General features: G+C 55.2%; 2 protein-coding genes across 4 annotated transcripts in view; one reads left to right on the top strand and one right to left on the bottom strand.

Moving 5' to 3' along the window:
• Window positions 1–17: 17 nt before the first annotated feature.
• The window catches only part of LOC127491472 (serine/threonine-protein kinase MARK2-like), a 31,997-nt gene continuing 15,878 nt past the window's right edge, over window positions 18–16,136 (top strand). For both annotated transcript variants that reach the window (XM_070063816.1, XM_070063815.1), the window contains exon 1: window positions 18–2,189. In XM_070063816.1, the coding sequence (XP_069919917.1) occupies window positions 35–1,693 (1,659 nt within the window). In that variant the 5' untranslated portion in view covers window positions 18–34 and the 3' untranslated portion in view covers window positions 1,694–2,189. The remainder of the gene's footprint in view (window positions 2,190–16,136) is intronic.
• The window catches only part of LOC127488742 (uncharacterized), a 33,617-nt gene continuing 32,380 nt past the window's right edge, over window positions 14,900–16,136 (bottom strand). For both annotated transcript variants that reach the window (XM_070063812.1, XM_070063813.1), the window contains one exon: window positions 14,900–15,518. The gene's annotated coding sequence lies outside the window, so the exon portion shown is untranslated. The remainder of the gene's footprint in view (window positions 15,519–16,136) is intronic.

Here is a 16,136-nt window from a genome sequence, read left to right as displayed (position 1 = left end):
TGGGGGGGTGGGGGGGTGGGGTGGGGATCCCACCATGGAAGGCCTCACCGCCTTCACCAGTGAGGAGGAGGTCCTGGATGGGTACCAGGTCCTCAGGGTCCTCGGCCAGGGCGGTTTTGGGCTGGTGATCCTGGCCTATCATTGGGAAAGCAGGACCCAGGTGGCTGTGAAGGTTGTGGAGAATGGTGGCCAGCACTCCTGCAGCTTCCAGCAGTTGTGCACAGAAGCAGAAATAATGAAGGGGCTGCATCACCCTCACATCATTCAACTACTGCAGGTCAGACACACCACAGAGAGGGGCTACATTTTCATGGAGTGCGCAGTCAGGGGGGACCTTAGATGTTACATGGTAGAACGAGGGTACCTACTGGATGGAGAGATTCGCCAGCTATTTAAACAAATTCTATCCGCTGTGCATTACTGCCATTCGCAGCACGTGGTGCACAGGGATTTAAAGTTAGAAAACCTGCTTCTCGACGCCCACCTAAACATTAAGTTGAGCGATTTCGGTCTCAGCTGCAAACTGGCTGGTGGAGAGCGCCTGAAGAATCTGTGCGGGACCTTTGCCTACTGTGCGCCCGAGGAATTGTTAGGTGAGGAGTTCTGCGGGTACAAGGCTGATGCCTGGAGTGTGGGCGTGATCCTGTACGCCATGGTGGCAGGCTCACTGCCTTTTGTTGGAGAGGATTGTGTGGAGCTGCGGGCAGCCATCCTGTCTGGATACTACAGAATCCCCCACTATGGAAACCCAGAGCTGTGTAACCTGGTGGACAGCTTACTGACCCGGGACCCTGAGGCCAGGCCCACAGTGGCAGACATCATGGGCCACCCATGGCTTCATGCAGGACATGGAGCAGCTGGAACCAGTGACGAGTTTCTGTTTCTTCCACAGGAGCAGGAAGGATGGGAATTCCCATGGGGCCTCTGCCCTCCACTGTGGCTTCATGAATGGGATGACCCCTTGCCCCCTGTGCCACGCTGGGGGATCTCCCAACAGCAGGGCTTCAGCATCCCAGAAATACATGGGCAGAGCCAAGTGGAGCCTGCAGTACCTCCTCAGGGTCCTGAAGCTCTAAGCTCCCTTGAGGACCTGGGATTCCAGCTGGGCCATCAAGCAGGCTCCCTGCCACCCAGGCTCCCAGCCAGTGCCTTGTGCCCAGGACTTCAGTGGGATCACAGCAAAGGGAAGCCCATGCCTCAGGCCATCCCCGGTGCTCAGAGCTGTCCCGCTCTCCAGTGCCTCCAGGGACACTCAGGCTGCAACAGCAGAGCCCGTGAGTGTGCTGCTCTCAGCTCCCAACCACTGGTGCTTGCAGAAGGCCAGTCGGGGCAGACTCCTTGCCATGGGACTCCCAGTGTGAGCAGCAGTGAGTCCTGCAGGACAGACAGGTCCCAATGGGCCGTGTGGACAAGGAGCCCCGCTGCCTGTGCAGTCCTCAGCCAGGATGCTCTGTCCTCTCTCTCCACCACACTGAGCACCAACAGCAGTGAGGCTGAACTAGAAGTCAGGAGCGGCTCCCAGGGTGCCCCAGAGGAACAGAGCATCCCAGGAATGCAGCAGCAGGAGGAGGAGGCAGGGACCTCAGACACGCAGGCCAGAAAGGGCAAGGGTCGCCTGGGGATTGGCAGGAGGATCATCCAATGCTTCAGCTGGCTGTGTTGTGTCCTCCCAGCCCCAGAGGAAAGCCCTTGAGTGCAGAGAGGAAAGTGGCCTCTTAGTAGCCTCTTGGGAAATGCCCCCGAGGAGGGGCCCTTCCCTGAGGAAGAAGCAATGAAAGGTAGTCAGGGACTCGTGTCTGGGAGGAGGGCAGGTGATAGGCAGTAAGAGAAACTACAGGCAGAGAGGGAAGATATTGTTGCATTTTTCAGATGGCCATAAGGAAACATGTTTGCCTGGTTAGGGGTCATACCTTTTCCTAAGATAGAAGAACATGGTGTTCAATTTTGTTTAGAATTGATCCATGAACATCACTCCCTAGTTAAACTTCCTCTACGCAGGCTTTATTGGACCCCTCCCTTAGTCCCCCTTCTGGCTGGCAGGGGTGTGATTTTCTCACAAAAACCTACTTTTGCTTTTTCTCCCCCACCCTCATGATCTGTGTTGGGATTATGTGAGAGAGAGAATGGACTTGAACTTCCTGCAGCATCGTTGGTGCCGTGACGTGGAGGGACTCAGCTCCATGGGAAAGGTGAGTAAGGCCGACTGCTCCTCTGGTGTTTGGAAAACCCCTGATCTTCTACATACTCATTTTTCTTTTAGATTCCCCAGGTCTCTGAGCCGGTTCAAAGCGATTGGTGTGGGATGCTGGTTGTAAGATGCAGGGCCCACGTTGGATGATATTCTTTGTCCTCCTGCCACATTATTCTGCCTTTGATTATTGCCTGCATTCTGTGCTCAGGTGGCTCTCTACCCTGGGAATTCTTCTCACCCTGAGTTTCTTTCTCCAAGCCCAAGTTCCCAGGTCCCTGGATGAGAAACTCCTGCGACACTTAGAGCTCCTAGATCTGAACTGAGGAGCCTGCATTGCAGACCGAGGTGGCCTCTCCCATTGAGCTGTCTTCCTGTGTGCCCCAAAGAACTCAGGACCCACATGTCTGGGAAGAAGTCACCTGGCACCTTAACTCGTGCCCATGCTTTCCGTTTTCCTGCCCAGGGTTTTCTTTGGCAAACAACATGTTGGAAGTCATTCCTGCCCAGAGCCATGCTCTTAAAGGTGACTCACAGGGGAAATTTCTAATGTCATGCCACACCCATGTTCCCCCTCTGCACATTCAACAGTCCTGCAGCAAGGACCACTTGCCCACCCTCCACACTTTGACAACAAGAGAATTAGTTGAGCCCCCCTTTGTAGAGCCTCATTTCCAAGTTCAGACATGATACAGGGACAGCAGGAGTGACAGAGGACTGAGGCAATGACTGCTAGGGACTGCGAGAACCGCAAAGACTCAGCGACTTCTGGGAGAATGGGGGGTCCTAAAACTCGGCTGATGGGGGGGGGGCGAGGAAGGAGGAGGCAGCTGCTAGGATCCATGTGGTGACCTAGTGATGCAGTGGCAGTGGGAGTGCCCAGGGAAGGAGCTGGTGGGGCCTGGGGACCGTGTGGTGGGGCCTGGGGGCTGCACAGAGGGCTCAGATAACCACAGGGGAGCCCAAGAAGAAGTAGGAAGAATCCTGGGGCAATCATAGGGAGGCTGCTGAGGACCGTGCTGGGGGCCCCATGAAGGGTGGCTCCTGGTGGCTGCACTGGGGCACAAAGACGTGGCTTCACTGGGTGTGCCTGAGGAAGCAGGAGGCAGCCAAGGCAGGCCATGAAGTGGTAGGTGCTGGGGAACTGTGTGGGGTGCCCAAATCTGCTCCTGGATGGGGAAGAGGAGAGCAGGGCCTGGCCCTGGAGATTGAGGAGGAGAGTAGGGTCTGGCCCTGGTGGGTGAGGAGGGGAACAGGGTCCAGCCCTGGAGGGCAGTAAGTGGAGCTGGGCCCAGGCTCTGGTTTCAAGGTGGGGAGCAGGATCCAGGCCTGGAAGGTGACGAGCAGAGTGGGCCCAGGCCCTGGAAGGCGAGGAGCGGAGCAGGGCCTGCCCGGGAGGTGAGGAGGGCAGTGGGGCCTGGCCCTGGAGGGAAGCCCTGAAGTGGGGCCCAGCCCTGGAGTGTGAAGGTTGGAGTGGGGCCCAGGTTCTGCAGGGCAAGGAGAGGTGCGGGACCCAGGCCCTGGAAGGCCAGGAGCAGAATAGGGCCTGGCCCTGAAGGTGAGGAGGGAAGCGGGGTCTGGCCCTGGAGGGAGGCTAGGGATGGGCCTGTGGGGAGAAAGGCCTGGCTCTGGAGGGGGAGGAGGGGAGCAGGCCCAGACCAAGGGTGTGAGGAGGCTTTCGGTGCCAGCACTGGAGTATAAGGAGGGGAACACTGGCCCTGGAGGTGAGGAGGGGAACAGGGTCTGGCCCTGGAGTGAGGCCAGGGATGGACCTGAGGGGAGCAGGGCGTGGCTCTGTAGGGGAGGAGGGGAGCAGGGTCTGGACTTGGAGGGTGTTGAGGTTAGTGGGGCCCAGCCCTGGAGGACATGGAGAGGAGTTGGGCCAGGCCCGGTGGCTGGCTAGTGCCGTGCCTGAGGGGAGCAGGGCCCAGCTCTGAAGGGCACGAGAGGAGGAGCGGCCCAGCCCTGGAGGGTGGCCAGGGCTGGGCCTGAGAGGCAAAGGGTCCAACCCTGCAGGGTGAGGAGGGGAGTGGGGCCCAGCCCTGGAATGTGGTGAGGGGAGCGGGGCCTGGCCCTGAAGGACAGCAATGGGAGCTGGGCCCAGGCTCTGGTGGGCAACTAGGGGAGTGGGGCCCAGGCCCTGGAGGACAAGGAGAGTGGGGCAGCCCTGCTGGGTGTCCAGTGCCACACCTGAGGGGAGCAGGGCCTGGCTCTGTAGGGCATGGAGAAGAGAAGGAGCCCAGACCTAGAGGGTGGCCAGGGCCCTGCCTGAGGGGATCATGGCCCTGGAGGGCAAGGAGGAGGGAGGGGCATGTCACTGGAGCATGGCCAGGGCCCTGCCTGTGCTCTGGAGCCTATGTCCTGTTGCCTGTGACCTGTGTCCTGAAGTCTGTCCTGAGTCCTGTAGCCTAAGTCCTTTAGCCTGTGTTCTATGTTGTGTAGCCTGTGTCCACTTTCTTGTAGCCTGTGGCCTATGTATGCAACCTGTGTCCTGTGGCCTCTGTCCTCTAGCTGGTGTCCTATGTCCCCTAGCCTGTGGCCTGTGCATTGATCCTGTGTCCTGTGTCCTGAGCTTGTGTCGAGTGTCCTGTAGTCTGTGTCCTGTGTCCTGAGCCTGTGGCCTGTGTCCTATAGCCTGTGGCCTGTAGTCTTTGTCCTAGAGCTGGTTTCTCTTTGTAGTAGCCTGTGTCCTGTATACTGAAGCCGGTTTCTTGTAGCCTGTGGACAATGTCCTGTAGTTTGTAGCCTGTAGCCTGTGCCCTGTGCTCTGCATCCTATCCTGTGGCCTGTGGCCTCTGTCTTGTGTCATGTAGCCTGTGTCCTGTAGTCCGTGGCCTATGTCCTGTAGCTGTGGCCTTTGTCCTGTGGCCGGTGTGCTGTATGCTGTGGTGCAGGATATTGGACACGGCTACAGAACACAGCTTACAGGACACAGGACAGAGGCCACAAACCAAAGGCCACAGGCGACAGGATTCAGGGCATAGTCAGAGGACACAGGACATAGGATAGAGGACACAGAATACAGAACCCAGGACACAGGCTAGAACACAGGCTATGGGACATAGGTTGACGCTACAGAACACAGGATCCAAGACAAAGGACACAGGCTACAGGACACAGGATACAGGACATAGGACCCAGGCTGCAGGGCAAAGAAGAGAGGCTACAGGACATAGGCTATAGGACACAGAACACAGGACATAAGATACAGGCTATGGGACACAAGACACAGGACACAGGACATAGGACACAGGCAACTGGACATAGGACACAGGACACATACTACAGGACATTGTCCACAGGTACAAGACACTGGCTTCAGTATACAGTACACAGGCCACAGCAGAGAGGAAGTCAGCCCTAGGACAAAGACTATAGGCCACAAGCTCAGGACACAGGACACTGGCTCAGAACACAGGACACCAGCTATAGGACAGAGGCCACAGAACACAGGATGCATACATAGGCCTGAGGCTACAAGACATAGGACACAGGCTACACACCATAGAACACAGGATACAGGATACAGGACATAGACAAAAGGACATAGGCCACAGACTACAAGACAAAGATAAACGCCACAGACTACATGACACAGGACACAGGCTAGACCACACAGTGTGAGGGAACCACTCAGGACACAGGCTAGAACACAGGCTATGGACAAGGAACAGGATATAGAACACAGGATACAAGACATAGGACACAGGACACATACACAGGACAAAGGCTAAAGGACAAGGACACAGCAACATCACACAGGATACGGGACATAGGCTATAGGAAAGAGGACAAAGGAAATAGACTACCAGACACAATACACAGGATACCGGACCCAGAACACAGGACATAGACCACAGGACACAGGCTACAGCACAGAGGGCACTGGCTACAGGACACAGGACATAGTCCAGATGACACGAGACACAGGATATAGGACACAGAATACCGAACAAAGGACACAGGCTATGGGACACAGGTTACAGGCTACAGGACACAGGTTACAGGCTACAGGAGACAGGAGAAAGGCTAAGAAACATAGGACACAGGACACAGGCTACAGGACACAGGGACAGGCTACAGGACACAGGACACAGGCTGTACAACATAGGACACAGGTCACAGGACAGAGGCTCAGGACAGAGGCTATGGGACACAGGACAGAGCTATAGAACAAAGGATACAGGCCGCAGGCTACACGACACAGGACACATCCTACACGACACAGGCTGAAGGAAAGTGGGAACAAGACACCAGACACTGGCTATAGGATAGAGTGTCCTGTAGCCTGTGTCCTGTAGCCACTGCCCTATGGCCTCTGGCCTGTGTCCTGGATTGTGTAGCCTGTGTCCTGTCTCCTGTAGCCTCTGTCCTGTGTCCTGTAGCTTGTCACCTATGTCCTTTGTCCTGCAATCTGTGTCCCGTAGCCTGTGTTCTCTAGGCTGTGTCCTGGGTTCCATACTCTGTGTCCTATATCCTGTGTCCTGTGTCGTCTGGGCTATGTCCTGTGTCCTGTAGCTTGTGGCCTCTGTCCTGTAGCCTGTGGCCTCTGTCCTGTGACTTATGTCACAGACTACCAGACACAGTACACAGGCTTTAGGACCCAGAACACAGGACATAAGACACAGGCTACAGGACCCAAGACACAGGACAGAGGACACAGGACACAGGACACAGGACATAGCCCAGACGACACAGGACACAGGACATCGAACATAGAATACTGAACACAGGACACAGGTTACAAGCTACAGGATATAGGCCACAGGACACAGGTTACAGGCTACAGGAGACAGGACAAAGGCTAAACAACACAGGACACAGGCTACAGGACACAGGGACAACTTGAGGACTCAGGATAAGGACACAGGACCCAGGCTACAGGACTCAGGACAAACGCTAAACGACGAAGACACTGGCTACAGGTCACAGGACACAGCTGCAGTGTACAGCACACTGGCCACAGGACAAAGGGCACAGCTACAGGATATAGGACACAGATTGCAGTACACAGGACACAGGGTAGAGAACATGAACACACCTGCAGCACACAGGCTACAGGAAACAGGCTACACAAGATAGAACACAAGCTACAGCATTCAGGGCATAGGACAGAGGATACAGGACACAGGATACAGGACACAGAACACCGAACCCAGGACACAGGCTAGAACACAGGCTAGGGGGCATAGGTTACATGCTAGACGCCACAGGATTTAGAACACAGGATACAAGACATAGGACACAGGACACAGGACGCACGACAGAGGCTACAGGACACAGGACATATGATACTCAATGCATACATAGGCCACAAGCTACAAGACAGAGGATGCAGGCTACATGACACAGGCTGCAGGACACAGGAAACAAGACACAGGACACAGGCTATAGGACAGGGGCCACAGACACAGGAAAAAGGCTGCAGGGCATAGGCTACAGGCTACAGGAGACGGGCTACAGGACCCAGGATACACAACATAGGACACAGGCCACAGATTACAGGACACTGGTTAAAGGATACAGACTACAGGACATAGGACACAGGCTGCAGGACACAGGACACAGCATATAGGACACAGGCTACAAGACACAGGATACACGACACAGAATACACAACAGGACACAGGCTACAGGACACAGACTGAAGGAAAGAGGGAGCAAGACACAGCCCACTGGGTATAGGACAGAGGCCACAGGACACAGGACAAAGACTGCAGGCCATGGCCACTGGATACAGGACATAGGACAAAGAATTGAGGACAAAGGACACATGCTACAGGGTATAGGCCACAGGACATAGGCCACAGACTAAAGGACACAGGCTGCATGACATAGAACAAAGGCCAAGGTCACAGGCCAGCGGCCACAGGACTTAGGCCCCAGAGCTCAGAGAACAGGCTACAGGACACAGCACACAGACTACAGGACATTGTCCACAGGCTACAAGAAATGGGCTTCAGGACACAGGACACAGACTAGAGCAAAGAGGACACCAGCACTAGGACAAAAACTACAGACCACGGGCTCAGGACACAGGACACAGGCAGGGGTCCTAGAACACCATAGAGGACAGAAGCCTCAGGACTCAGGATGTGTACATACAAGACACAGGACACAGGCTATACAACATAGGACACAGGACACAAACAGAGGCTCCAGGACAAAGGCTATGTCCTGTAGCCTGTGTCCTGTAGCCACTGTCCTGTGGCCTCTGGCCTGTGTCCTAGATTGTGTAGCCTGTGTCCTTTCTCCTGTAGCCACTGTCCTGTGTCCTGTAGCTTGTCACCTATGTCCTGTGTCCTGCAACCTGTGTCCCGTAGCCTGTGTCCTCTAGGCTGTGTCCTGGGTTCCATATTCTGTGTCCTATATCCTGTGTCCTGTGTCGTCTGGGCTATGTCCTGTGTCCTGTATCCTGTGGCCTCTGTCCTGTAGCCTGTGTCATGTGTCCTGTAGCCTGTGGCCTCTGTCATGTAGCCTGTGTCCTGAAACTTATGTCACAGACTACCGGGCACAATACACAGGCTACAGGACCCAGAACACAGGACATAAGACACAGTCTATAGGACTCAAGACACAGGACATAGGCCACAGGACACAAGCTACAGCACAGAGGCCACAGGCTACAGGACACAGGACATAGCCCAGATGACATAGGGCAGATGATATAGGACACAGGCTCCAGGATATAGTCCACAGGCTACAGGACACAGGTTACAGGCTACAAGAGACAGGACAAAGGCTAAACACTATAGGACACAGGACACAGGCTACAAGACACAGGGACAGGCTACAGGACTCAGGACACAGGACACAGGCTACATGAGCAGGATAAAGGACGAGGACACTGGCTACAGGACAAAGCACAGAGGCCACAGTGTACAGCACACTGGCCACAGGACAAAGGGCACAGCTACAGGATATAGACACAGACTACAGAACACAGGACACAGGGTAGTGGACATGGACACAGGCTGCAGCACACAGGCTGCAGGACACAGGCTACACAAGATAGAACACAAGCTACAGCATTCAGGGCATAGGCCAGAGGATACAGGACACAGAACACAGAACCCAGGACACAGACTAGAACACAGGCTACGGGACATAGGTTACACGCTAGATGGCACAGGATATAGGTCACAGGATACAAGACATAGGACACAGGACACAGGAGGCAGGACAGAGGCTACAGGACACAGGACACAGGATACTCAATGCATCCATAGGCCACAGGCTACAAGACAGAGGATGCAGGCTACATGACACAGGCTGGAGGACACAGGAAACAAGACACAGGACATAGGACAGAGGCCACAGGACACAGGACAAAGGCTGCACGGCATAGGCCACAGGTATCAGAAGCTGGGCTACAGGACACAGGATACACAGCATAGGACACAGGCCACAGATTACAGGACACTGGTTAAAGGATACAGACTACAGGCTACAGAACACAGGCTACAGGACACAGCATACTCGACACAGGACACAGGCTACACGACACAGGCTGAAGGAAAGAGGTAACAAGACACAGGACACCAGCTATAGGACAGAGGCCACAGGACACAGGACAAAGGCTGCAGGGTAAAGGCCACAGGCTACAGGCTATAGGCCATAGGACATAGGCCATAGATTACAGGACACAGGCTACACAACATAGGACATATGTCACAGGATACAGGCTACAGGACCTAGGCCCCAGAGATCAGAGAACAGGCTACAGGACACAGGACAACACTACAGGACATTGTCCACAGGCTATAGGAAACGGGCTTCAGGACACAGGACACAGACTACAGCAAAGAGGACAACAGCACTAGGACAAAACCTACACGCCACAGGCTCAGGACACAGGACACAGGCTAGGGTCCCAGGACACCAGCTAGAGGACAGAGGCCACAAGATTCAGGATGTGTACATAGGCCACAGGGTACAAGACACAGGACACAGGCTACACAACATAGGACACAGGACACAGGACAGAGGCTCCAGGACAGAGGCTATGGGACACGGGACAGAGCTACAGAACAAAGGATATAGGCCACAGGCTACATGACACAGGACACAGCCTACACGACACAGGGTAAAGGAAAGAGGGAACAAGACAGCGGACACTGGCTATAGGATAGAGTGTCCTGTAGCCTGTGTCCTGTAGCCACTGTCCTGTGGCCTCTGGCCTGTGTCCTAGATTGTGGAGCCTGTGTCCTGTCTCCTGTAGCCACTGTCCTGTGTCCTGTAGCTTGTCGCCTATGTCCTGTGTCCTGCAATCTGTGTCCCGTAGGCTGTGTCCTCTAGGCTGTGTCCTAGGTTCCATATTCTGTGTCCTATATCCTGTGTCCTGTGTCATCTGGGCTATGTCCTGTGTCCTGTAGCCTGTGTCCTGTGTCCTCTGTCCTGTCTCCCGTAGCCTGTAGGCTGTGTCCTGTAGCCTTTAGCCTATGTCCTGTAGCCTGTGGTTTCTGTCCTGTAGCATGTGTCCTGTGACTTATGTCACAAAGGACAAAGGCCAGTGCCTGATCTCCTCCTCTCCCACCACTGGTTGAGCTGACACTTTCTTGTTGAGAAAAATAAAGCAGAGGAAAAGAGATAATATTGCGAGGAACCGAACCTTTTATTCTGTAACAGGGTTAGTTTTAGAAAGGTCTCTAGACCTTGGACCTACAGGACACAAGACATAGGACATACGCAAAAGGACACAGTCTATAGGACAAAGGACAAAGGCCACTTCATGCTCACAGCCTCACTCTTGAGACCTCACCGAGCCATGAGCAATGTTTCAAAATCAAAGCAGAGATTGTCCCAGGTCCAGAGACCTTTCTGGATCTAACCCTGTTACAGAATAAAAGGTTTGGTTCCCTGCAATATTGTCTCTTTTCCTCCGCTTTATTTTCTCAACAAGAAAGTGTCAGGTCAACCCTGGAGGGTGAGGAGGAGAGCAGGCACTGGCCTTGGAGGGCAAGGAGAGGAATGGGGCCAAGGCCCTGGAGGGTGAGGAGGGGTGTGCGGTCCAGCCCTGGAGGGTGTTGAGGGGAGTGGGGCTGGGCCATGGATGGCAGCGTGGGGAGTGGAGCCCAATCCCTGGAAGTCTAGGAGTGGAGCAGGTCCAGCCCTGGAGGGCCTTGAAGGCAGTGGGGTCCGGCCCTGGAAGGCAAGGAGGAGAAACAGGGTGCAGCAAGCAGAGCGTTCCCAGGCCCTGGAGGGTGAGGAGGGGGCAGCATCCGGCCCTGGGGGGCCTTGAGGGGAGTGGGGCCCAGCCCTGGAGAGCAGTGGGGGGGGCAGGGCCCAGGTCCTGAAGGGTGAGGAGGGGAGCAGAGTCTGACCTTGGATACGAGCTTGGGAGCATGGCCCAGCCCTGGAGGGAGAGAAATGGAGTGGGGCCCATATCCTGGAGGGTGAGGGGGGTGGGGCCCAGGCCCTGGAGGGTGAGGAGGGGTGTGCGACCTAGGCCTGGAGTGCGAGCATTGGAGTGGAGCCCAGGCCCTGGAGGTCTAGGAGTGGATCAGGGTCTGGCCCTCTAGGGTTTTGATGGCAGTGGGGCCCTTCCCTGGAGGTATGCGATGGTAAGGGGCCCGGCCCTGGCGGGATGCGATGGGAGGGGCCCAGACTCTGGAGGGCGAGGAGGGAGTGAGGCGCAGACCCTGGAGGGTGAGAAGGAGATCGGCATCCAGCTCTGGAGGGCTTTGAGAAGAGCAGGGCCCGGCCCTGGAGGGCAAAAAGGGGAGCAGGGCTAGGCCCAGGAGGATGAGGAGTGGAGCAGGGTCTGGCCCTATAGGGCACTGAGGGTAGTGGGGCCTGGCCCTGGAGGGCTGGGATGGGAGGGGTGCCCATGCCCTGGAAGGGGAGGAGGGGAGTGTGGCCCAGGCTCCCAGATGAGGTCCAGGATGCCTGGGTCCTGATGAGCCCGCTGTGTCACAACCCCGTCCCGGTGAGCAGGGGTAGAAGCAGACGTGGTGGTGGGTGAGCCCATGAACGGGGACTGCAGATGCCACCCTGGGAAGAGTCGGGAGCAGGTGCAGGGCTGCACCCCTGGTTCCCTGGGGAGGGGGGGGGATGGCCGGTTTCCTGAGAGCGACCCCAGCAGGTACCACGTGGAACCCTGATGCCACACGGAGTGTCCTGTGTGTGTGTGATCGCAGGGGGTTGGTTTCATTTTTTAGCTTCATTTTTATTTATTGGAGAGTGAAAGAGATAGCTCCATTCACTGGCTCACACCCAAACACCCACAACAGCTGGGAGCCGGGAGCTCCACCTGGTCTGGGGTGGGAGGCAGGGACATGAGGATTTGAGGCCCCGCCTCGGGCCCTGCTGTGACACTGCAAACATCGCCTTCCACCCCGCTCTGAGCTGGCTGCCCAGGAGGTGCGTGTGGATCTGCCTTCGGTCGGTCATCTGCCCAGGCCTTAAGGAAGGCCCCACAGTCACTGTCCAGTCTTCTCTTAGGGCTAGTCAGGTTCTCCAGAGGTTTTCTACCCCTTCCTGGGGTCTGGCCCCCGGGAGCAAAGTGCAGAGGGTGGCAGTGAGCTCCGCGGCCGTGGTGAGCTGTCCCCTGCACTGCGCTCTTAGGACACCACAGGCCCGAGCTCACAACTGCCCTTGCACTGTGCTCCTCCATGGCCCCCAACTCACCACAGCCCCCTGCACTGTGCTCCACCATGGCCCACAGCTTACCATGGCCCCCAGCACTGTGCTCTCGGGACACACTGTCCCTTGTGCTGTGCTCTCACGACAGCACGGACCCCGAGCCCCGAGCTCACCACAGCCCCATGCACTCATCTGTTACGCCCTCTCCTGCTGCCTGCAGGAAGTCTTCTGGCACTGGAGAGACTCCTGGTCTGTTTCCTTTTTCTTTTAAAATTTATCGTGGGCTGGCACCGCGATTCACTATGCTAGAGGACAGAGGCCACAGGTACAGGACAAAGGCTGATGGCATAGGCCACAAGCTACAGGAGACTGAATACAGGACACAGGATACACAACAGAGGACACAGATTAAAGGACAATGGTTAAAGGATACAGAGTACAGGACACAGGCTACAGGACACAGGATGCATGACACAGGATACATGATAGAGGACACATGACACAGGACACAGGCTACACGATACAGACTGAAGGAAAAGGGGAACAGGACACAGGCCACCGGCTATAGGACAGAGGCCACAGGACAAAGGCTGCAGGGTAAAGGACACAGGCTACAGGACACAGGCTACATGACATAGGACACAGGACACAGGCCGCAGACCACAGGACCTAGGCCCCAAAGCTCAGAGAACAGGCTACAGGACACAGGACACACACTACAAGACATTGTCCACAGGCTACAAGAAACCAGCTTCAGGACACAGAACACAGACTACAGAAAAGGGGAATCCAGCCTTAGGACAAAGATTAAAGGCCACAGGCTCAGGACACAGGACACAGGCTAGGGGACACAGGACACCAGCTAGAGGACAGAGCACACAAGACTCAGGATGTGTACATAGGCCACAGGGTACAAGACACAGGACACAGGCTACACAACATAGGACTCAGGACACAGGACAGAGGCTCCAGGACAGAGGCTATGGGACACAGGACAGAGCTACAGAACAAAGGATACAGGCTGCAGGATACACGACACAGAACACAGGCTACATGACACAGGCTGAACGAAAGAGGGAACAAGACAGCGGACACTGGCTATAGGATAGAGTGTCCTGTAGCCTGTGTCCTGTAGCCACTGTCCTGTGGTCTGTAGACTGTGTCCTAGATTGTGTAGCCTGTGTCCTGTCCCCTGTAGCCTTTGTCCTGTGTCCTGTAGCTTGTCGCCTATGTCCTATGTCCTGCAACCTGTGTCCCGTAGCCTGTGTTCTTTAGGCTGTGTCCTGGGTTCCATATTCTGTATCCAATAGCCTGTGTCCTGTGTCATCTGGGCTATGTCCTGAGTCCTGTAGCCCTTGTCCTGTGTCCTTCAGCCTGCGTCCTTGTCCTGTGTCCTGTAGCCTGTGGCCTCTGTCTTGTAACATGTGCCCTGGAGGGCAATAGACTACCAGGCACAATACACAGGCTACAGGACCCAGAACAGAGGTCATAAGACACAGGCTACAGGACTCGAGACACAGTACATAGGCCACAGGACACAGACTACAGCACAGGGGCCACAGGCTACAGGACACAGGACATAGCCCAGATGATACAGGACACAGGACATAGGACACAGAATACCAAACACAGGACACAGGCTACGGGGCACAGGTTACAGGCTACAGGATATAGTCCACAGGCCACAGGACACAGGAGACAGGACAAAGGCTAAACAACATATGACACAAGCTACAGGACACAGGACAAGGGTAAAGGACACAGGCTACATGCTATATGAACAGGTTAAAGGACGAGGACACTGGCTACAGGACACAGGAAGTCGGCACAGCATACAGCACACCGTCCACAGGACAAAGGCCACAGCTACTGGACATAGGACACAGACTACAGAACACAGGACACAGGACATAGGACACAGGACGCAGGATACAGGACATAGGACACGGGCTACAGGACACAGTGTATAGGACAAAGGACAAAGGCCACTTTTGCTCACAGCCTCACTGTTCAGACCTTACCGAGCCATGAGCAATGTTTCAAAATCAAAGCAGAGATTGTCCAAGGTGCAGAGACCTTTCTGGAACTAACCCTGTTACAGAATAAAAAGTTTGGTTCCCCGAAATATTATCTCTTTTCCTCTGCTTTATTTTTCTCAACAAGAAAGTGTCAGCTGAGCCAGGGGTTTGGGGCCAGAGACTCTCAGCACCATGTGTGCTGCCACCCTCTCCGTGAGTGTCCCTCATTGTCCAGTCTCCTTCCCTTGGGTATCGGGTTGTTTTTCTGTTGTCAGGTCGAAAGAGCAGTTTCAGTTCTCAGTCACAAAATTCTCTGGAAGTATCTTCAGCGACCGTTCATCCTCATCCAAGGGCTGAGTCAGGAGGCAGGCAGTGGTGTCTACAGAGGGGCCTGGTTCGCAGCACCACGTGGGTCCTCCAAGTGGTGCCTCTCGTTCTCTTGGCTTTCATCCTGAGTGCCCACTTTGGAGTTGCCGCACTTACATGGCCATGCTGTGGCCTTCCTGTGGCTCCTTCCTGGGCAGGCTGGGAGTGGGTGGAAAGGGGCATCTCTAAGGCCCTCCTCTTCCTGCTTCCTAGGAGCCTGTAAAATGGATGCATCCTGATGCTTCCAGTACAACCACAAGATTCTCCCCTGGACCTGGGCGGAACAGCTGCTCCCAGCAGGCAGTCGTTTTCTTCGAGGTGTTGCTTTCCAGGTGGCTTCTGGCCGCATCAGTGGGTGGGGCCTAGACAGGACCCATGAGTGAGAACTTGGGGGCCTGTGGTGTAGCCTTGATTATACATTAACTAATATGACATTTAGCTTCTGCTAGAGCCTGACTGTCATTACCACGCACGCGGTACTGCACGAAGAACTGAGTATAAAAGAAAGAAAAACTACACCTTCTAGACCTTACCATCTAGCTGAAGAAAGGGTCATTACAAGACACAAGGTACAGGGCAGTGCCGTGGCACACTTGTTAATCCTCTGCCTGCGGCACCAGCATCCCATATGGGCACTGGGTTCTAGTCCCGGTTACTCCGCTTCCAGTGCAGCTCTCTGCTGTGGCCCAGGAAGGCAGTGGAAGTGCTTGGGCTCCTGCACCCGCATGGGAGACCAGGAAGAAGCACCTGGCTCCTGACTTCGGATCGATGTAGCTCCATCCGTAGTGGCCATTTGGGGAGTGAACCAACAGAAGGAAGACCTCTCTCTCTCTCTCTCTCTCTCTCTCTCTCTCTCTCTCTCTGTCTCTCTCTCACTGTCTATATATCTACCTGTCAAATAAAAAGAAACAAAACACAAGGTACTGTACATGAAGGAGACAGCAGGAGGGAGCTTGTCACAGCCACAGGAGGATCCAACG

The sequence above is a fragment of the Oryctolagus cuniculus genome, chromosome 19 (genome assembly GCF_964237555.1).
Source record: "Oryctolagus cuniculus chromosome 19, mOryCun1.1, whole genome shotgun sequence".
NCBI classification, from domain to species: Eukaryota; Metazoa; Chordata; class Mammalia; order Lagomorpha; family Leporidae; genus Oryctolagus; species Oryctolagus cuniculus.
The sequence above is the reverse complement of the archived record's forward strand: the minus strand, read 5'-3'. Positions and strand labels throughout refer to the sequence as shown.